The 22951-nt window shown below is 47.3% G+C and overlaps 1 protein-coding gene across 3 annotated transcripts in view; it reads left to right on the forward strand.

Annotated features, from left to right (window-relative positions):
* The window catches only part of SLC23A2 (solute carrier family 23 member 2), a 289448-nt gene that overhangs the window by 198530 nt on the left and 67967 nt on the right, over positions 1–22951 (forward strand). For all 3 annotated transcript variants that reach the window (XM_029604057.1, XM_029604056.1, XM_029604058.1), the window contains 2 exons: positions 19327–19415; positions 22276–22343. In XM_029604057.1, the coding sequence (XP_029459917.1) occupies positions 19327–19415; positions 22276–22343 (157 nt within the window). The remainder of the gene's footprint in view (positions 1–19326; positions 19416–22275; positions 22344–22951) is intronic.

The raw sequence follows: 22951 nt of genomic DNA on the forward strand, positions 1-22951 counted from the left end.
AGCCCCTGATATTTTGACCACACATTTACAAGGGAACTTAAGCAGGCCCCCCCCCACCCCCCCGCTCCAGTTCAAGAACTCAGGGTTTCATTAAGAGGAATTGTTGCCTTTTCGTCTGCGTGGACCTGGTCAAATCAGGAAATATTTGCACTCTATTATTTAAAAAGGGCTCTGTACGATGTTTGAAATACTTCTTTAAAACCCATTATCCCAGGACAAGCAGGATGCTAGTCCTCACATATGGATGACATCATTGATGGAGCCCTATTGCGGAAAACTTTGTCAAAGTTTCTAGAAACTTTAGACTGGCACTTTGAGCCCACTGAGCATGCCCAGCATGCCATGATATTCTCTGCCACAGGGGTCTCCCTTCAGTCTTCGTTTTTCCACGGGATTCAAAAAATGTCCCAATTGTAATCGGACTATGTCCATTACAGATCTACACCTAGAGTGTGTTCTTTGTTTAGGTCAAACACACGATGTAACATCTTGTTCAAAGTGTGCTGAAATGACCGCGAAGGGTCGAAAGACCAGACAAGAAAAGATGACACACTTATTCCATCTACAACTTTTGCTTTCCCCATCGACGTCCACTCAGTCATCTCTGGCCGGAGTTTCAAAACATCTAATCCTCAAAAAAACGTCGTCCAGAAGGCTCGGGGGATCGTTCATCGCCGACCCCCCCCATCCGTGGCATTGACTAGGTCAGCGGCGGAACATCGACCGAAGCATCGGCATCGCCACCCATCAATCCCGGAGGCATTTCTCTCCCCAGAGCAATCGAACCGCAAAACGGCCTCGCCTTCAAAAAATACCGAGGCCTTCGATGCCGAGGCGTTCACCTCCTCTCGATGTGCCAAACATCGAACCTCCACAGGGCCCTGTGGAAGGACCAACAACACTTCCACCACCACCACGTGTAGCTGCTCTGCCTGCACCAGCTATCACAGAGGAATTGACAGATTTTATCCGTCAAGCGGTGCTCCAAGCGTTGCAGGGCCATCGATGCCCTCGCTGACGTCGATACCGATGCCGGCTCTCCCGCTGGTGCCTGCGTCGATGCCGATGCCACTACCGGCACCGAAGCAGCAGTCGACGCCGATGCCTCTACCATCGCCGATGCCCGGTCCAATGCCGGAACCAGTCCCGTCAATACCGACACCAGAGCCTGGGGCCCCAGGACAACCAGAATTAGCGTTGTTTCAACTTCTCATGAACAGATTCAATGCTCATCGGTTCTCTACCACCGAAACAGATTCCAGCCAAACCACATGAAGTCCCTGGACGGACACCGTTTGATGATCTACAGCCAGGTCCTTCAGGGCTTTTTTGACCACCAAGGTCTTCTCCAACTTCTCCTTGTAGAGAAGACCCATACGATTCCTGGGAGGACAAACATACGGATACTTCTTCTGAGTTTTATGTCTGACCCTTCTCCTCCTCCGGAAGGAAGAAATCTCCACCGGAAGACTTATCCTTCACTAATTTTGTTAAGGATAGGGCAGACACTGTACCATTTACCTTGGTATCTGAAGAGGACACAAGACAGCAAACTTTGGAAGTTCTACAGCTTGTGGACCCTCCAAAAGAAGTCCTGGCCATCCCTGTCCACGAAGTACTGTTGGAATTACAGCATAGACTCTGGGAGCATTCATGCTCAGTACCATCCATTAGCAAGAGTGGACACCACTTATTTAGTCCAAAATGTCCCTGGATACCAAAAATCACAACTGCCACATCAATCAGTTGTTGAGTCTGCACAGAAGAAATCTAAGAGAATAAGACCTCATTCCTCCACTCCTCCTGGGAAGGATCACAGATTCCTGGACCCCTTAGGCAGAAAAGTGTACCAGGGGAGCCATGCTCAATTCAAGGATTGCATCATATCAGTTATATGACGCAATACCAGAGGAATCTTTGGAAACAGATGCAAGAACTTTCCAATTCCCTTCCTCAGCAGTACCAAGAAGCAGCTAAAGCCATAATACACAAAGGACTTGAAGCTGGAAAGCACGAAGACCAAGCCGCTTACGACAATTTTGAAACTGCTTCCAGAGTAGTGGCCTCAGGCATCAGTGCACGTCACTGGGCATGGTTGAAGGCCTCGGACCTTAGGCCTGAGGTCCAGGAAAAACTGGTTGATTTGCCATGCGTAGGTGACAACCTCTTTGGGTCAAAGGTACAGGATGCTGTGGCCCAGTTGAAAGAACATACAGAAACCTCCAAACTCCAATCTCCAAACCCAGGGTACTTGGACAAAACCCGAAGCAACATTTCAAATCAATTTCCTGGGACTTTGAGCTATATGTTATGCTCTGCATGTGTTCACGGACTGCCTTTCACACAAGACTGTTCTGATTCAAACGGACAATACAGTAGCCATGTGGTACCTGAACAAACAGGGAGGTACGGGCTTGTATCTCCTTTGTCGAGCCGCACAGATTTGGGACTGGGCCTTGACACATTCATGTTTCTATGAGCATCTTATCTAGTGGGCATCCACAACGTAGTTGCAGATCGCCTCAGTCGTCAATTCCAACCACACGCGTGGTCCCTGGATCCCTTAGTGGCGACCAGGATATTCCAGTGTTGGGGACAACCAACAATAGACCTCTTTGCATCACACCTGAATCACAAAGTGGACAAGTTCTACGCTTTGCACAGGCAGAAACGCCAGCCAACCAAGGACGCATTTGCTCGCCCTTGGAACTTAAGCCTTCTATACGCGTATCCTCCGATACCGCTCATAACCAAAACTCTAGTGAAGCTACAACAGGGCAAGGGGTCCATGATACTCATAGCCCCAAATTGGCCTTGACAAGTATGGTTTCCCATACTTCTAGACCTCTCGATCAGAGAACCAATTCGCCTGGGTGTAGTTCTCACTCTCATAACTCCAGGATCAGGGTCGGTTGCACCATCCCAACCTTCAATCCCTATCCCTGACAGCGTGGATGTTGAAAGCTTGATCTTACAACCACTCAATCTTTCAACCAATGTCTCTCAAGTGCTTATAGCTTCACGTAAACCTTCAACACGAAAGAATTATTCTTCGAAATGAAAAAGGTTTACTTTGTGGTGCACGCAAAAGAACATTGACCCTTTCTCCTACCCCACAACTTCCCTGTTAGACTATTTATGCCATCTTTCAGACTCCGGTCTCCAGACTTTCTCTGTCAGAGTACACCTAAGTGCAATCTCAGCTTACCATAACAAGATGGGAGATGCACCAATATTCATACAACCTCTTGTCAGTAGGTTTATGAGAGGTTTAACTCACCTTAAACCACCAATTCGGCCACCAGTCTGGTCTTAACAAGGCTCATGGGTTCTCCTTTTGAACCTATGATTTTCTGTGATCTTAAATTTCTCACATGGAAGACCATCTTCCTTATAGCCATTACATCAGCTAGAGGGGTTAGTGAGTTACAAGCACTTGTCACGTACTCATCCTATACAAAATTCCTACATGAGAGTGGTTCTCCGGACACATCCAAAATTCCTCCCCAAGATAGTTACGGAATTCCACTTGAACCACTTTACCCACATTCTTTCCGAGGCCTCATTCTCACCAGGGGGAACGGGCCTTACATACTTTGAACTGTAAACGTGCGCTAGCATATTACTTAGACCGCATTGCAGTCCACAGGAAATCCACTCAACTCTTTGTATCTTTTGATCCAAACAAACCGGGTAATCCAGTGGGCAAACACACTCTATCCAACTGGCTAGCAGATTGCATACAGTTTTTTGCTATGAAAAGGCAGGCTTTCCTCTGCAAGGGCGAGTAAAGGTGCATTCAGTAAGAGCAATGTCAACCTCAGTAGCACACTATCGTTCAGTGCCAATTCTTGACATATGTAAAGCAGCAACAAGGAGCCCTCTTCACACCTTTGCAGCTCATTACTGTTTGGACAAAGAATGACGACAAGATTCAGCCTACGGACAATCTGTCTTAGAGAAGTTTCCAGTATAATCCCAACTCCTTCTACATCCAACCTGCTGTGATCTTTGGCTGCCTCATTTTCACCAACAATACTTCAGTGTTGCTTCACCACAAAATGACTCAGCCTCTAGCTTGCTAATCACCTATAAGTGAGGACTAACATCCTGCTTGTCCCGGGATAAAGCAAAATTGCTTACCTTGTAATAGGTGTTATCCCAGGACAGCAAGATGTAGTCCTCACGAAATCCACCTGCCACCCCACGGAGTTGGGTCCGATACGTTTTATTTTATTTTTTGCTAAAGCTTATTGCTTCATATGAGACTGAAAGGAGACCCATGTGGCAGAGAATATCATGGCATGCTGGGCATCCTCAGTGGGCTCAGAGTGCCAGTCAAAAGTTTCTAGAAACTTTGACAGTTTTCCGCAATAGGGCTCCATCAATGTCGTCACCCATATGTGAGGACTACATCCTGCTGTCCTGGGATAACACCTATTACAAGGTAAGCAATTTACCTTTCTCTGTCCAACTCAAGCAAGAAAGGTACCATGGTTTCTTATTCTAAGTTTTAACAAATGCTGATTTTATGACAATATTCACCTGTAGTTTAAAAGATAGTTGGGAATCAAATAGTATCGCTAAGTTTTGAATGATGTCAACATAAGACTTGCCATACTGGATCAGACCAAAAGTCCATTAAGCCCAGTATCCTATTTCCAACAGTGGCCAATCCAGGTCACAAGTATCCGTCAGGAATCCCAAGGGTAGATTACAAGCTGCTTATCCCAGAGATAAGCAGTGGATTTCTGCAACTCCACCTTAATGGTTTATGAACCTTGCTCCAGGAATTTCTCCAAAACTTTTTTTAAACGCAGCTACACTAATAGCTTTCACCACATCCTCTGGCAATGAATTCCAGAGCTTAATTATACGTGGAATAAAAAAAATACATTTTAAAACTAAGACGACAAATTTATCGCCTAGTAACTTCATGTCCCTTAGTTTTTGTACTCTTTGAAAAAATAAGCAGCTAATTAACGTTTACTTGTTTCACTCCACTTATTATTTTATAGATCCCTATCCCTCAGCCAAGCTAAAGAAACCTAGCCTCTTTAGTCTTTCCTGACTTGTTCCAGCCCCTTTATCAGTTTGGTTGCCCTTCTCTGTACTTTTTCTAATTCTGCTATATCTTTTTTGAGATGTAGTGACCAGAACTGCACACAATACTCCAAATAAGGTTGCACTATGAAGCAATACAGAATCATTATGATATTCTCCTAGGACAAGCAGGATGGTAGTCCTCACATGTGGGGTGACATCATCCAATGGAGCCTGGCACGGAAAACATTTGTCAAAGTTTCTAGAAACTTTGGCCAGCAGACTGAGCTTTCCCATCCTGCCACTATCCGTGCGTCCACACAAGGTCCCCCTTCAGTCTCTTCTTTTCCGTGGTACAGTTGCCTCGTGGTTTGTGGAGCTCCACTTTTTTTCAAGTTTTCTCTCTAATTTTTCTAGTTTTTGCTCTAATCCTTGTCAGGTCCCTCCTTCATGATCAGTGCCCTCTCAGTACGGCAGGTTATTTTTCGATTCTTACTCGTTCTTGCAGCTGATTCCCGACTCTCCACCTCCTGGTGGAGAGTCTGCCATCGACCGCGTGCTGGGTCTTTTTCATGGCATCGACCGGTTTTCGTCGGTGCCCCCAATGCCTGCGGACTATGTCCATCATGGACCCACATGAGGTTTGCATCCTCTGCCTGGGGGCCTTGCATGATGTCCATGGATGTCATCTGTGCACCTCGACAAAATGGAGAAACTTTTTGGGACCCCCAAAATCCTCCACTCCTGTGTCGGTTGCTTCAATGCCCAAGGATCGCGGGGGAGCCGTCCCTTCTGACTCTCGCGGTCCCTTTCATCTCCACCTCCAAGGATTGAGGAGAGGGAGATCAATCCATGGTGGTCTCTCTCCTCCCCCAGACCTCAGGGTCATCAACCTTGGCGCCAGGGAAAGACCAGGCTAAGCATCGGAAGCGGTCCATGAAGCGCCGACACTGGTCACCTTCCCAACACTGTTCTGGTTCCGGAGCAGCATCAGCGGCCACAGAGCTGCCATCAAAGTGGCATTGGCCACCGAAGGCCCCATCCTCCGGTGCCCCGGTAACCTGAGGCGTTCCCCACAGATATCAGTGCCAGACATCGTGCCACCTCAGGGACCTGAGGATGAACTGGCAATGCCTCGTCCCCCTCCATCAGTCCTGACAACTCAGGACTTCCAGGAGGAGCTGAACTGCAGGGTGCAATAGGCAGTGCTCAAAGAACTGGAAGGCATAGAGTTCTGGTGCCACCGACCCCCATGTTGGTGCCCAAGCCTCCACCATTGATGCTGGCTCCCTTGCTAGAGTGTCTGGATGTTTTTCTCGGTGCCCTACTGATGCAGCCGGTGCCCGAGGGGCCATCGATGCCCCACCGGCCACCGGAGTGATCCTGATTCCCAGGTCCTTTGAGAAGGATGAAGCCTCCAGGACCGGGCGCCTTTGCCCATGGTTCCTTGAGCCACTGCCGGGCCCTTCTGGCTTACCAGGGCTGATGACCTCCTTGATGCCAGGGGATCCATCAGTGCCGTCTGTACCCCTGCGCCCCTCAGAGTCCAGGGTCGATGACCGTACTGGGCTGAGTGAGGAAAAGGGTCCCTCTGACCCTTGGGGTGATGACTCCACAGACTCGTCCTCCGACGACCTGCTTTCAGAGCCTTCAGCCCCAGAGGAGCACCACCAGTTGCCGCCAGAGGACCTGTCTTTTTTGCAGGGTTCGTTAGGCCTATGGCTGAAGGCCATCCCCTTTCAGCAACTTATGGAGGAGGATGTGTGCCACAAGATGCTGGAGGTTCTCCAGTTCATTGACGCTCCTAAAGAGATCACGGCAGTTCTGATCCACAACATTTTTAAAGAACTCTTCCGCATGTGGGAGCACCCCATTTCCGTCTACCCAGTAAACAGAGAGGTCATGCCACCTACTTGGTGCAGCAGGCCCTGGGGCTCAAAAGGAGGCAGCTCCCTCACCGGTAGGTGGTAGTAGAGTCTGCCCTTAAGGCCCGGCGTTCCTGCACCCATGCCTCCGCTCGTCAGGGACGTGAGCATAGGGAAAAAGATCTTCCAAGGAGCCATGACGTTACATGACTCAATATAACCACAATCTCTGGAAGAGAGTCCAAGATTTTGTGGAGGGTCTCCCCCAGCAGCATCAGGAAGAGCTGCCGCCATCGCCTTGCTGGCTCTGGAAGCAGGGAAACACGAGATGCGCTCCACCTACGATGTTTTTGAAACTGCAGCCCACCTTAGCCACCATAGGTATCAGCGCCAAACGAATGGCTTGGCTCAGGGCCTCAGACCTCCAGTCGGAGGTCCAGGATAGACTCTCCGATCTCCCCTGTACAGGCAAGAACCTGTTCGATGGCAAGGTCCGGGATGCGATGGCACAACTGAAGAACCATCATGACACCCTCCAGCAGCTGTCTGCTAGTTCCTCAGAGGAGCCATCCTCTGCCAGGAAATCCTCCAGGCCAGGCTCTCTTAAGCCCTTCTACCGGCAGAGGAAATATTACCCTCCGGCCACTCGGACTCGCACGCCCTGGACCAGTTCTGGGGGTCATCCCTGCCAGCAGTGGGCCCTCAAATCTCAACTGGCCCCCCAGCAAACCCCAGCCACAGGCTTTTGACTAGCGGCGCAGGAGCAAAAGTCGGTTGGCAGTTCCCCTGGCACCCGATCCACAGGCTGCTCAGCTTCACCAGGTGCTGGGAGGAGATCATGTCGGATCGCTGGGTCCTTTCCATCGTACGCCAGGGGTACCATCTGCACCTCAACCAGCTCCCGGAGACCTCTCCCCATTGTCCATCTTGGGGTTCATCCTCCCACTTGGTCGTTCTTCAAGAAGAACTCTCCGCCCTTCTTAAAGCGGGCGCAGTGGAATTGGCACCTCGCAAACAGCGGGGCCAGGGGTTCTATTCGAGGTATTTCCTCATCCCAAAAAGGAATGACGGCCTACGCTCCATCCTCTACCTTGGGGTATTGAACAAGTTTCTCGTAACAGAAAATTTCAAGATGGTCTCCCTGGGCATACTGATCCCCCTCCTTGACCTGAAGGAGGCATACACACACATTTCAATCGTCCCCATCCACAGGAATTACCTCCGCTTCATGATGGGGACTGCACATTCTCAGTACAGAGTGAAGCTTAAATGTACTGTAGAGGTTATAGATAGATGTTGAACAAAGCTTAGGTTAGTATGGCACTTTGTAGGACCCCAGAAAAAAACCACTTTCCATGTAAAATAACATTGTCATATCCTAATTTCCTGGTACTGGTCCAAGTATGATCGAAAACGATATGACCTAGGGTTGCTGACTGTCCTGATTTTAGGGTTAATGTCTGGAAATCCAACAGAAGGTTAAAATGTCTAGAAATTGTCCGAATTTTAATCTTCTGAGTCCAGCACTCAGCTCTGATGCTCCCCTTAGTACATGCTTGTAATTGAGTCTGCCCCACCTCCAGTGTTACACCAGCTCCACCAACCTCTGTGTGGATAGACTGGCAAGTTGGCTATTAGGAGTGCACAAATGTGAATCATGGATGGAGTCTGGGAAGCAGGGGCTTCATTGGCTCTGCACACATGGGCCTGTGCAACAAATCTATCTACTTTGGCTGCCAAGGAAGAGAACTAGCGAGGCCGTCACAGATCCCATTATCTGGCGGCCAAGAGATGTTCAAAGAAAAGGCCCAGAAGAATGGGGTAGGGGACCAGAGAATGTTTGTGTGTATGTGGGTGGGTGGGTGTGAAAGCAGCAGCATCTGAGTGAGTGAGTTTGTGACAGAGAGAGTCCGTAGGAAGGGGAACCTATGTGTGTGTTTGAGAGCCTGTTTGCATGTCAAGTGTGAGTCTGTGTGCATGTGAGAGAACGAGAGGGAGTGTGTGAGCCTGTATGCATATGTGCATGTGAGAGAGAGCCATATTGGGGGGAGGGGGGTTGTGCATATGTACAGGTGACAAAGCAAGAGTGTGTGTGAGAGAGTGCTTGGGAATTGGAGCCTATGTGTTTGAGTGTTTGTGAGAGAGAGAGAAAGAGATCAAGAGCCTCTGGGAGTGGGAGCCAAGTATCAGCTCGATACAGTAAAGGTCAGTTGAAGATTTCTCGTCTGTAACGAGCTCGCTGCGCACAATTCGGACGCGTAAGGCAAACCAGCGATACAGTCTCCAGTTTTGCGCGTCCGTAGCGCTTCTTAAAACAGACGCGTAACCCTTCCCGCACCCGGCATGTAAATGAACGAATTAGCTGTATAATGAAGGAATTAGCTATTCCCCTCCGATACCGTAACGGGCACTCAGGTTCTCTCATTAGTAACGCACTGTTTTGCCGCGGCCGTAACGTGTTAGTTTACCGCCTCCCCCTAGTAGGAGTTAGGACTGTGAGTCTAGTAACAAATCCATCGACACCGCTTAAGACACTCAAAAACAATAAAACACAATTTAAAAAAAAAGCGATACAGAGATGATCGAGAAAATGTAATGATGTGGGACACACAAAACCTGTCAGAAGAAAAAATAAAAATTTTTAAATACCTGTCGGAGGGCCGCGTGGGTCCAGGCGGCCGGCGGCGGCGGGAGTCGGGTGGTCGCGTGTTAAATCTAGGCCGCGGGCGGGTGGGCGCCTGTTCCAGGTGGCGGCAGCGGCGGGGGGACACGCGTTAGTTCGAGACGGCCGGCGGCGGGTGGTCGCGTGTTAAATCTAGGCCGGGTCCGCACAGGCGCGCATTCATTCACTGCCGGTGGGGGCTGCCGGAGAGGCAGCCCCCACCGGCAGTGAATGAATTCATTCATCCAGGCGGAGGAGCCGGCTGCTTTCGCCACCGGCTCCTCCGCCTGGATGAATGAATGCACGCCTGTGCGACCCCCTGTGATTCGGCGCTCAAGGCAGTCACATGCCGTGACGTCACGCCTTGAGCGCCGAATCGCAGGGGTCGCACAGGTGCAAATCGCAGGGGTCGCACAGGTGCAAATCGCAGGGGTCGCACAGGTGCAAATCTAGGCCGGGTCCGCACCTGTGCGGACCCGGCCTAGATTTAACATGCGACCACCCGCCGGCCGTCTCGAACTAACGCGTGTCCCCCCGCCGCCCCCGCCGCCCGGAACAGGCGCCCACCCGCCCGCGGCCTAGATTTAACACACGACCACCGGCCCTCCGGATCCCGCCAGCCGCCTGGACCCACGCGGCCCTCCGACAGGTATTTAAAAATTTTGATTTTTACACTTCCTGGTGCCTGTCATTTCAAATGTCATTTGAAATGACAGGTACCAGCGCACCCAGGTTACTGTATAGGCGCTGTATTAAGCGCCTATACAGTAAAATGGGTTACGCGGGCATAACCCTTCCCTACCGCTTTAAAGCCGGGGCATGCATTTGCATGCGATTAGAAGAGAGAATCGGGGAGTTAGTGAAGAGAACTGTGCGTGCGGGGAGGAAGGGTGCGCCTGACACTACCTCACTGTTTCTACCTCGACCTTACTGAATCGACCTGTATGTGTGAGAGAGATCCTGATGGAGTGGACCTGTGTGTGCGGGGGAGAGCGCCTCTGGGAACGGCAGCGTGTGTGTGTGTATTTCTGTGGGAGAGGAAGCCTATGTATATGTGTGTGCGTGTGAGAGACAGAATAAAATTGTTCACCCCACTCAATCCATAACTGGAAATCATAAGATCCCAGGTATGGCAAATGGAGATTTTTTAAATCCTTAGTTCTGCTTATTGGGTGTATTTGATACATCTGCTGTAACTTTTTTTTTTTTTTAAGTTTTTAATTCTTGAATGTTCTATTCATCAGCTGTTTTGAAAAATGTATTTTTATTTGTATTGTTTTACTGTTATGAATATGATTTATGTTTTTCGATTTTATAGTTTGTTTTATGAGGAATGGTAATGTTGCACTGCATACAGCATCCAGCTTGCTAAGATTACCAGTTCAGTTTTTGTCTGCATGTTTTTATTTATGCTTTATGGTCTCTCTAATCTGTATTTGTCTCCAACAGTTAACTGACACCTGTGGGTATATTTTGTTTAATCTATGAGGTATTAAATATCTGAATAAAATCTTGTATCCATTTTCTACAATTGTTGATGCAATGCTGTCAAATGATTTTAAAGGTAGTTTTGCTGGGTGGCTAAAACTGGCCAGGGATTTCTTTATTGCGTATAGGGCCCTTAGGAGTTTTCTTGTATTGTCTTACAGCCAAATTGCCAAATATGGGTAATTTCAAGCCTTAGGTATGCTCTGCATTTTGGTTATTTAGGAAAATTTGTGTTGGAGAAATATTTTGACTCAGTTCTGCTGGTAGTGTGTGATAATAAATGGGATACATGATAGAAAATGAAAAAGTCTGTTTTTATTCTGGATATTATGGGATGGGGGAGTAGAGAGGGTGGGAGTGAGGGGGATATGATACTGGGAATAGAGAGGGGGAAAGTAGCATAAGGAATGTTAGGAAATTATATATTTAAAAAATGTGATTGCAATTGCATTGTAAATTCAAAGCAGTTTAAAATAAATAGCAACAATAAATCTATCTGGTATTGGGACTGCTGTGCCCCCATTGTTCTTGTGAGGGGTGTTTGAAATTTCACAGTTGAAAGTTGGCAATCCTAATCTCCCCAAACTTTCTCCCATATCAAGTGAGAACAACCTATCTAAGTATTTCAGCAGCATGACATTTTGTGTCACTCCATCCTTCCAAAGAGATCATAATTACTGAGCCCCCATTATCAAGGGAGCAAGTAATGTTTCTGGATTGTGCTTACTGCAAAAACCACATTAATATGGATTTAAAATAGTCTTCCAAAAAAATCACTAAATTGCAATAAGACAATCTTTTCAAGCAATTTTGCTAGTGTAGGGAGAGTAAAGTTTGGTCGGTAACTAAATAGCGCATCCTCCAATAGGTTGCTCTTATTTATTTATTTATTTTTTTTACAGGTACTACCAAAACCTGTTTGAGAGGATTAGACATAGATCTTTAATAGGGAAAGGTTCAGAAACCTAGTCAAAATATTCATAAAGAATCAAAAATGGGCAAATATCAAGGAAACAAAAAAAAAAAAAAAGACTTAAGCTTTGCCCAAACTGCCTTCTGTTTCATTGGAAGCAACACTTTGGAAATGTTCCCAAAACATGGGGACAGGCTCTTGAAATGGCATAGCTATAGATGTATCTATAATGGAACAAGAATTTTCAAGCTTGTCAACCTTTTCAGAGCAAAATGTTGCAAATTGTTCACCATTAATATTTGGAACCTGCCATTGACTCTTTGGAGGCTGCACAAGGCTTCTAACTATGTTATGTCTCAGAGATGTTAAAAGAAGTTTGTAATCGTGATATATAGTAACTTTTTTTAGATGTTTCAAAAGCAGACCTGGATGCTTTCCAGGCTTGGGGGTACTCATCTTTTATAAATTAGAGATTTGAATTTGCACCATTTGCATTATGTTCTTTTTCTCTCTGCATACACCTTTCTCTTATAATGCAAGTCCTGAGTACCCAACCCCCCCCCCCCCCAAGCATAATCGCCTTCCCTCTCCCCCCACATCCTTTGGCATATTCAGCTGTCCCTTCTCCTCCCTTATGTCCTGGAGCTGGCAGATTTAAGCAGCACTTACTGGTGGTGCATCTTCCTCTGCTGGTTTACCTCTGTAATACAGCATGGGCCAACAGGTCCCACAAGGCTACAGTTTTCAGTTTTATAAAGCAAAGCCAGCAGAAGGGGAAGCAGCAGCTGCAGAAGATTTGACACCCCCCACCACCCCCCTTGCTGGCAGGAGGACATCCTGCAGGCCAGTAGGGAAAGAGATCTGCAAATTTTTGTGGTGCATCTGCACTGCAGCCATGGCACACCGGTTGGGAAGTGCAGTTTTAAAGTATGCAAATCCAAACCTTTTGTCTGAAACTTTTCGGAGCAAAGTTCTTTGGATTGAGGCAATGAAAATTGAACTGTTGGGCTACAACCATACTGTAACTTCCATGTCTTAAGAATGTTTCTGACAGTTGAAAGTTCTAGTTAGAAGCATTTAGATTTTTTTTTAAGCCTTCTCCTGCTTTTGTAAGAGTGAATTATCTTCGTTTTCAAATGTTCAGGTAGCTGCTGCTTAGAAAAGCCCATGGTTGTTGAAAGTAGAAAGAACAGCAATCACAACTTGAGAGGTTGGAAGGTTTAGAATGTTTGTTCAACTATGGAATTGTCTTCAGTTGACTAATTGAAAGCCTATTAACTTTAAAAAAAAAAAAAAAAAAAAAAAATTAGAAATGAGGAAAGGTATCCAAACATTTGTACATGCTAGAGTCACTGTTTTATTATGTTCAGTCTGTTAAAATAAGCAACTAAATAGTAATTTATGCACAAAGATGCATATAATAACTGTTATCCAAGAAAGCAAGGTGGAAAATGCAGATCCTTAAAAACTTTTTGGATGTGTTTTGTAAGGCAGAAATAGTTCAACAACCATTCCTGAACATACCCAGATCAGTCCAGACCAAGGGGGTTTTATTCATCCCTACCAGCAGATGGAGGTAGAGAACAAAACTTTGGGCACTGCCACATATACGAGAGTGCCACCTGCAGACCCTCTGTATTTCTCTACCTCCAGCAGATGGTAGAGGTGCTAACCCTGCAGTCCTGACTGGATATTTTGAGGAAAATTGCTCCCTGTGGTGTCAGGTTCCTGAAGAAGGGGCCATCCCTCGGGTTGAGCCGGGCGAACGGGGGGGTTGGATACCCCTGTCCAGTTTCAGCCCGGAATCCCTGACAGCCAGTGGTCTGGTTCCCTCGGTGGGACCCGAAGCCCCTCCGCCAGCCCGGGAGTTTTCAGAGAAGTACCCTTAGTTTTACTTTGCGGATTTTTTTCTTCTGTGTGTGTGGGCCTTTAAGATGTAAAAAAAAAAAAAAAAAGTGCCTGCTTTGCTGCAGTGGCAGCTTGAAGCGTAGGCTGGGCTGCCTGTCGAGCAGCCGGCCCGGCGGGATCGTCGGGAATGGATCATGTGGTGTTCACGCGGATTGGGGGAGCCGAAGTACCTCCGTTAGGCTTTTCTGCCCTGCCGGTTGGGTCGCGTGGTTTTCAGCCGCGCCAGCGGCCTGTGCATGCCGGTGGGAATTGCTGGAGGCAGTGCATCCTCTTTAGTTTTAGACAGCTGCCGTGTGGTGCGGCCCCAGCCGCGTTGCCGCATGGTTGGCAAGGGAGATGCTTGATTTGGCCTTTATTTGTTTTTTTTTATTTGATTTTTGGAGTTTGTGAGCTTATGGGAGATAAGCAGCTAGGGCAAAGGTCGCCTGGCGCGCTTGGCATTGGATTCGGATGAGTCTCGGGAGGATGAAGACATTTCCTCGGGGGATGATAGAGATGGGGACCCAGTAGGGGGTCCCCCTCTGGACCCAGGAGATTCTAGGACAGATCAGGGGTTCTCGGAGGGTCCGGAGGCTGAGGGCGATGATCCGCGAGTGATCAGTCTCTTGAGAGAGGAGCTTCGACCGCTTATCCTCCAGGTGTTAGAGGAATTGGGGATTAAGCTCACTTTGGAGGATTCAGATGCAGAAGGGCTTAATCCGGTGCTGGATGGTCTAAGGAGACCTCCCAGCGCCTTCCCAATTCCGAAGAAAATCCAGAAGCTGATTAACCGGGAGTGGGACTCCCCAGACTCTGGTCTGTGAGTGGGCAGAGCCATGTCCAAGCTTTATCCACTGCTGCAGGAACATTTAGATGCCCTCAAGTTTCCGAAGTTGGATGCGGTGGTTTCGGAGGTCACCAAGAAGACCACCATCCCGGTGGCTGGAGTTCCGCTCTGAAGGACGTTCAGGATCGGAATTTGGAGGTGCACCTCAAGCGAGCCTTTGAGATTCTGGGTCTAGGCCTGCGAGCGGCGGTGTGTGCAAGTCTGATGCAGTGGGCCTGTTTGCGTTGGATCCAGAAGCCGCAGGAGCAGCCTGGAGGCGGGAGTAGCCTATGGAGCTGATGCCTTAAATGATCTGGTGAGAACCATGGCATCGGTGGTGGCAGCCAGATGTCACTTGTGGCTGCTGAATTGGTCGGCGGATCTTTCGTCAAAATCGCAGCTCTGTAATCTGCCCTTTCAGGGAAAACTGGTGAGGATCTCGATCGTCTGATGAAGTCTCTGGGAGAGAAGAAGGGCAATAGGCTGCTGGAAGTCGGTCCGGAAGCCTTTCTCCTCTCAGCCTCGTTTTTGGGAGTGGAGGCAGTTTCGTCCGGCGAGGCCCACAGGGTCCTTGGCCCCAAGACAGTCCTCACATAGACAGCAGTCCTTTCGGGGGGCTAGAAGGACATCTAGTGGCACATCCACCCAGGGAGCGGGTGGCAATAAGTCCTCCTAATGAGATCCGGCAGGTCCATTCCACGTCTCTGGCGATCAGGGGCAGGCTGGCCCAGTTTTATAGGGAGTGGACCAAGATAACATCTGACCAGCGAGTGTTGAACGTGGTGAGCGAAGGTTGTGCCTTAGAATTTTTGCATCCTCTACGATCGGTTTTTCTGGAGTCTCGTTGACTTTCCCGAAGCAAGCGGGCAGCTGTCCAGGAAACACTTCAGCAGTTAAGTCTGGAGGCGTAGTGCCGGTACCGGTGTTTGAACAGGAACAAGGCAGATATTCCATCTATTACTTGGTGCCAAAAAAGGAGGGCACTTTTTGACCTATCCTAGACCTAAAAAATGTCAACCAGAGTTTGAAAATACCATGCTTTCGGATGTACCGTAATTGCGGCAGTACGAAGAGGAGAATTTTTGGCGACTACCTCACCGAGGCTTATTTTCATATTCCCATTCGTCGAACACCAGAAGTTCTTCAGATTCATGGTCCTGGGGCAGCACTATCAGTTTCGAGTGCTTCCCTTCGGTCTGGCCACTGCCCCGCAAACTTTCCATGAAGATGATGGTGGTAGTGGCATCCATGGTGACCACCACCTAATCCCTGTGACAGGAAGGATTTTTGGTGCACCCTTACTTGGACAACTGGCTGAGCCGGGCGAAGTCACAGGAAGAGTGTGTGCGCTCCGTAGACTAAGTGAGGTCACTCCTGGATTCTCTGGGCTGGATCATCAATGTCCAGAAGAGTCATCTGTTCCCACTCACTCCCTCGAGTACTTGGGAGCCCACTTCAACACCCAGCGGGGCAGAGTGTTTCTTACAGACGACAAGGTGAACAAGATTCAGGGGCAGATAACTCGTTTACTTCGTCTGCCACTGCCAAAGGTCTGGGATTATTTACAGTTCCTGGGATCGATGGCATCCACGCTGGAGCTGGTGCCCTGGGCATTTGCTCATTTAAGGCCTCTGCAGAAAGCATCGTTGTCCCGCTGGAGTCCTCGGTTGCAACAATACTTTCTGTCTCTGACTGAGTCGGCCAGGTCCAGTCTGGCCTGGTGGATGACACGGAGCAATTTGGAGAAGGGAATGCCTCTCGAGGTCCTGGATTTGGGTGGTGGTCACCATGGATGCCAGTCTCCGGTGCTGGGGGGCGGTTTGTCTAGGCAAGTCTGCTCAGGGCCTCTGGTTGACATCGGAGCAGGCGTGGTTCATCAATCGACTTGAGATGAGAGCGGTGCGCAGAGATCTGGTGGCATTTCTACCTTTAGTCCACACTCGGATGGTGCGAATTTTCTCGGACAACTCGACCACGGTGGCTTACATCAACCGCAAGGGGGAAACTAAGAGTCCCGCAGTAGCGCAGGAGGCTCAACTGTTGTTCAAGTGGGCAGAGGTTCATCTCGAAGGGATCGCCGCCTCGCACTTCGTAGGAGTGGTCAACATCCAGGCGGATTACCTCAACCGTCAACAGTTTGATCCAGGGGAGTGGGAGCTGTCCTCGGGAGCCTGGGATCTTCTCTGCGATCGGTGGGGGACTCCTCAGTTCGATCTCATGGCAACAAGTCTCAGTGCCAAGACAGAGAGGTTCTTCAGCCGTCTGAGGGAGTCAGGGACGGTGGGGCTCGATGCCTTAGTATGCCCGTGGCAGACCAGTGTCCTCCTGTATGTCTTCCCTCCGTGATCTCTCATAGCGAGAGTTCTCAGGCGGATAGGTCACCCGGGGTTAGTAGTAATTGTGGCTCCAGAGTGGCCTTGTTCTTGGATCGCGGATCTGCTATGTCTTGCAGTGGACGGACTGCTACGCCTGACCCACTTGCCGGATCTGCTTCATCAGGATCCCATATTTTCGAAACGGGAGGATCGCTTCTGTCTTGCAACCAGGCCTTTGATAGGAGGCGATTGCGTGTGAGAGGGTATTTACCTCTGTCCTATTCCTGAGTCTGGAAGGTGTTTGAGACCTGGTGTGGACAACAGGGATTGGACCCTCTTAAGGTTTCAGTCTCCCATATTTTGTCCTTTTTGCAGGTGGTCTTATCCAAAGGGTTGGCCCATTGTTCTCTTCAAGTCCAGATTTCAGCTTTAGGTTGTCTCAGAGGGAGAATACACAGGGGAAGATTTTGGCTTCCCATCTGGATGTGGTGCATTTTCTGCGGGGGGATCAAGCATCTCCGTCCGCCTCTGCGTAGCATTTGTCCAGAATGGAACCTCAATCTAGTGTTATGAGCCCTTTGCGAGGAACCTTTCGTGCCTCTGGGTTGGATGTCTTTGAAGATTCTTACCCTGAAGACTGTCTTTTTGGTAGCTATCTGTTCGGCTAGGAGGATTTCGGAATTGCAGGTGCTTTCTTGCCATGATCCATTTCTCCAGATTTTATCAGATAAGGTGTCTTTTAGGGCGGTGCCTTCGTTTCTTCCTAAGGTGGTGTCTGTTTTTCATGTGAACCAAACAGTGGAGTTGCCCAGGTTTCTGGATTGGGCTCTGGATCCCTCAATGGGAAGAGAGCTTCACCTTTTGGATGTGAGACGAGTAGTGTTGCAATACTTGAAGGTCACTAACACTTTCCATCGCTCTGATCATTTGTTCGTCCTTTTCGGGGGGAGCAAAAAAGGGAGAGAAGGCGTCTAAATCCTTTTTGTCTTGGTGATTGAAGGAGACTATCTCTGCTACTTATGTGTCCAAGGGAAGAGCAGTTCCAGTGGGGCTTAGGGCACATTAGACTCTGGCTCAGGCGGAGTATTGGGCTGAGTGTCAGCTAGTGTCTCCCCAGGAGATCTGTAGGGCCGCAGTGTGGTCCTCATTACACACTTTCACCAAACATTACTGTTTGGATGTGCGGGCCCCTGAGACTGCTCCCTTTGGGGAGAGTGTTCTTCAAGCAGGTCTTTCGGATTCCCGCCCGGTGTAGGAGTGCTTTGGTATATCCCACTTGTATGGACTGATCTGGGTATGTTCAGGAAAGGAAAATGTGTTCTTACCTGCTAATTTTCGTTCCTGAAATACCATAGATCAGTCCAGAAGCCTGCCCCGGGGATCTATGCCGAAAGACTGCTTGGTCTGCTGTATTTGCTTACAAAGCAGAGTTGCCAAAATTGGTTTAGATTATTTCAGTTTACTGTTCTAAATTGGTTCTCTAGTTGGTCAGAGGTATCCATGTCAGGAGCCTCATTCGCCCTCTAATTTTGATTATCTTGGCTTGGGTATTGATTAATACTGAGGGACTGCAGGTGGCACTCTCAGATATGTGGCAGTGCCCAAAGTTTTGTTCTCTACCTCCATCTGCTGGTAGGGATGAACAAAACCCACTTGTCTGCTCTGATCTGTGGTATTACAGGAATGAAAATTAGCAGGTAAGAACCAATTTTCTTTTGGTATTCCGCACAGAGGGAGTTGTGAAATTTTTTAATCAAAAAAGCAGTCTGTGCAATATCAATAATTTGAAAAGCTGTTTGTCCCCGGACACATCTGTGTTTTGCAAGAAAGCTGCCTCGGAAGGGTCAGTGAACAGTACAGAGACCTGCTTCATCGTGAAGGGACTGCCGATTGCCTCTGTGTGAATTCCCAATGCTGGTTGAACTCTCCCTGCCACCCTTTTTTGGATGTGTATAACTTTGTATCATGTAGAGGTTGTGTCAGCTTCTATTCACTTAGAGACGGGGAAACATACAATTTGACCAAGGGTGCCTAAACTTTTGCACACAGCAGTATCTCTGGGGCAGCTTCCCCCAATAATACAAAGAGAGTAAAGAATTACAGCTTTCAGTGATAACTGAAACAGATGGTTCAAAGAACAGTTTCCTTTTTTTTTTCCCCCCAAAGGGATTACTGATTTAAGCCTTTCCGTTTTATTCTGAATAAGGATTTGATATAAAGATTTATAACCATATTACAGCTGGTGATAATAAACCATTAATATCAATGGGCTCTTTTCCTATGGACTCTGTCTGCAGTCTCTGATTGTGATCTTGTTTATTCTGCAGATTACCCCTCTTTCAGGCCAGTGCTTTTGCATTCTTAGCCCCGGCCAGAGCAATACTGAATTTGGAGAAATGGAAGTGCAACACTACAGGTAAAAGGCAGTCTGTGTGTAGTTCAGTCATCTAAACTGCTGAAGGGTTTGAATCGGTTTGGGCTTCCCTTCTGGCCACTGACCAAGAAAAGGCCTTGAATTAACCTGGGGTAAATGCCCTAGGGGGGAGAGTGTCCTGGGCAAAAATAAGGCTAGTGAGTCCTACCTTTGCTACCTGAATTTACCATTTCTCCTTATCTGGAAGAAAGTATGTATTTGGTGCTAAATATAGAATTTCCAAGATGCTTCTTCAGGTTGAAGTACCCCTTAACAAAAAATTTGAATTCTTCCCTGCTGCTGTCTGAAAAGGAGGACGTGGAGTGGTTTGCTCTAATCCTTTCTCTCCACCGTGTTCCCCTCTCTACCTTTATTGCCGTCTTCTGATTTCATGTGACCACTTGTTCCCTTCCTCTGGCCACGTTTTTTCTAGGTCCTGCCTGTTCTTGGCTGAGCTGTTGCTTCTCTGTACATAGCTACAAGTATGGCAAAGAAACAGAGGCAAAACAAGAATGAATAGTGCTGAAACATCACATCCTGATAGCAAAAAGGGGTTCAGTTATCTTAAGTTGTGTAACTATGTTGGGTACTGGCAGGTTGTTTGCAAGAATTCCACATCCCGTAGGGGTTGAGGGAGTCCTCAATTTAAGGTGTTTGGAGGTACGTAGAAACATAGAAATGATGGTGTTTGGGTACTTGCCAGGTTCTTGTGGCCTGGTTTGGCCTCTGTTGGAAACAGGATGCTAGGCTTGATGGACCCTTGGTCTGACCCAGCATGGCAATTTCTTATCTTCTTATGGTAGAAAAGGACCAATGGTCCATGCAATCTGCCCAGCAAGCTTCCCATGGTAGTATCTGTTGTGCCGTGTAACTGTCAGTGCTGCTTGACTTGCTTTGCTTATGGACTTGGCTGTAGAACCAGTCCTGTTTTTTTGGGTTTTTTTTCCTTAATGTCTGTGCATCAGAACTCCAATCTGTGTTTAAAAAAAAAAAAAAAGTCATGACTCATATTGGTTGTCTCTGAATCTGAATTCTCTCACTCCCTCCTTTGAAGTAGAGAGCAATGTTGCAGTTGCATTAAAAGCATCGAGCATATTGATTAAGGGTCATAATCTTCATGATTTCTGCTAAGGGTAATAACTGCCATACCAGCAAGTCACCCCCCCATGCACACTTCTCATTTCCATCCTCTAGCCTTCAGAGATCCACAGTGTTTATCCTATGCCCCTTTCAATTCTTTGTTTACTTCTTCACCACCGCCTCCGGAAGGGCATTCCAGGCATCTCCCACCTTCTCCGTGAAGAAATATTTCCTGATGTTGGTTGTGAGTTGTCCTCCCTGGAGTTTCATTTCATGACCCCTACTTCTATTTTCTTTCCAACGGAAAAGGTTTGGATTTCTGTGCACATTGGGTTTCTTGTTTCCTTTCCGATCCCACATCAGCCTCCATTGCTAGAGCTTCTTCATTTTCCAATACAGAGAAGGCATTTTGTACTTATGTCTCTGTATCACAGGTCTTATCCTACCCAGAACCACTGTAATCCATTTATTCTTGGGTTTCTGGAAGCTGTGTGCAAGTGGAGGAGGGCATCTGGGCTGCACTATTGTGAAGCATGGGTGTCTTTGGATCATAGGTCTTATCCTACCTGAGCCAATTATAAACCCTTTGTGTTGGGGGGGGCGGGGGGAGAATTCCTGAATGCTGTAAAGTGGGTAAGACTTCCTTGGGGGTTGCTAATTCCTTTTTTATTGTAGCTTAGTTCAGCTTTAAGGTGTACTAACTCCATTTTCACTGAGGAGAGTTGTGAACAAATGGGGCAAGCCCTAAGCTTTCCAGATGGTTTGCTTCACTTATTACATTGAATAATTGTCATCTTGTTCATTTGATAGAGAGCTCCTGTAATCTGATAAGATAATCTGCTATTTTTTTTTTTTGTTGCCAATTATGTACTCCAGCATGACTACATTAGAAGAGCAACGTCTGGGGTTGGGTGGGTAGAGGGGTAGCGAGGGAGGGCTTTTAACAGTTACAACGTTTCTAAATTGACACCCCATTATCCAACTTAGAACATTTATTTGGATTTTAAGATGCCTGAGTCTCCCAACAGGCACACATTGGTGCGCTGGTGATCATGAGGCCTGGCAAGATGACATCAGTGAGAAGTGTAGCAGGGACTTCCTATGCTGAAAACCGTGTCAATGCAGTGCAATGTCCTGTAGGCATGCCTTGGAATTTTCCTCTTTAGATAAAAAGGAAAAATGTTACGCTTTTTAAAATCTCTTGCTTTTTCACAGTATTATATATTACCGAATTCCTGGTAATTTTTTAAAAATAAAGCATTGCACCCTGATAGAACTCCATTTATTATAATGTTCTTATGGGGCAATCAGTTTCAACTAACATTTTGACTTAAGACATGGTTTTCAGAAACCAATTATGTCTTAAGACTGATAGCTTCTGTATTCCAGGCAACTGAAGTACTCTGTATTGACTATATTTACTGTAATGTTTGCCAGTGGGATCATTAACCTACAAGGGACAGTGTTGGTGTACTGTTGGTTATTCACCTATGCTAGAAAACCACCCTCATGCATTTAGGTCTCCTGGGTAGTGATTTTTATTTACGTATATAATCTGAAGAAGAAAAGGGTGAGGGTCATAAAAAAAAAAAGAAAAAAATACTGTTTTGTTTTTTTTTTAAAGCATCAAAGTACTAGATGTGTAAGAAAACATTTATGTAGACAAAAAGTCACTTCTAAGACTAGAATAATTCTTAGTACTCCTGACTATTTATTTACAGAGGAGCAGACACTAAATGGACAACTTTTTTGAAAATTACAAATTAATGTCTTTGACTTGCAGACTTATCATTGACTAACGGAACAGAACTATTGCATACTGAGCATATCTGGTACCCAAGGATACGAGAGGTATGGGATGAATTACATAACACTTTTATTTGGCACACCCCTTTCCACGTAAGTGCTTAAGGTGAGTTACATCAAATACGTGTGCCACCAGGAAAGTTGCTGTGGTCTTACTGTGCCAGTCCTCAGAGAGACAGGGCAAGGATAATCATGTCTGTCCTTTAGCATTTGGTGCTGGGTAGGACAGCCCGCTAGGAATAGATGCACCCATGCTATGGAGGTATTTGAGCATGCTCCTGTGGTGGTATAATGATGAGAGGAATAGGGGGAAACAAGTCTCGAGGATGCAGAGGAAATACTTTCTGTATAGTGCTGTATTAGCGCTTGGTGAATGTTTGTGGCTGGCGTTTTGAGAAAAAGCTAATAGAGTAGCCTTCCAGTGGGGGTGATGGTGGTTGTGGTAGAGACAAAAAGAGTAACAGAATTCGAGAGAGACTGGGACAGACACAGTGGGAATATAGGACTGGTATCTATAATGTTGCAGCAGGAAGAGGAGAATGGATGGACTGGAGAGCCTTGTGATGTTATCTGCCATGATAGCTGTGTGATATTTAGTGATGAAGTACTTGATGACCACATCAGATTAAAGTGCACTTCTTTCTTTTTTTGTT

The sequence above is a fragment of the Rhinatrema bivittatum genome, chromosome 5, assembly GCF_901001135.1.
Source record: "Rhinatrema bivittatum chromosome 5, aRhiBiv1.1, whole genome shotgun sequence".
Lineage (NCBI taxonomy): Eukaryota > Metazoa > Chordata > Amphibia > Gymnophiona > Rhinatrematidae > Rhinatrema > Rhinatrema bivittatum.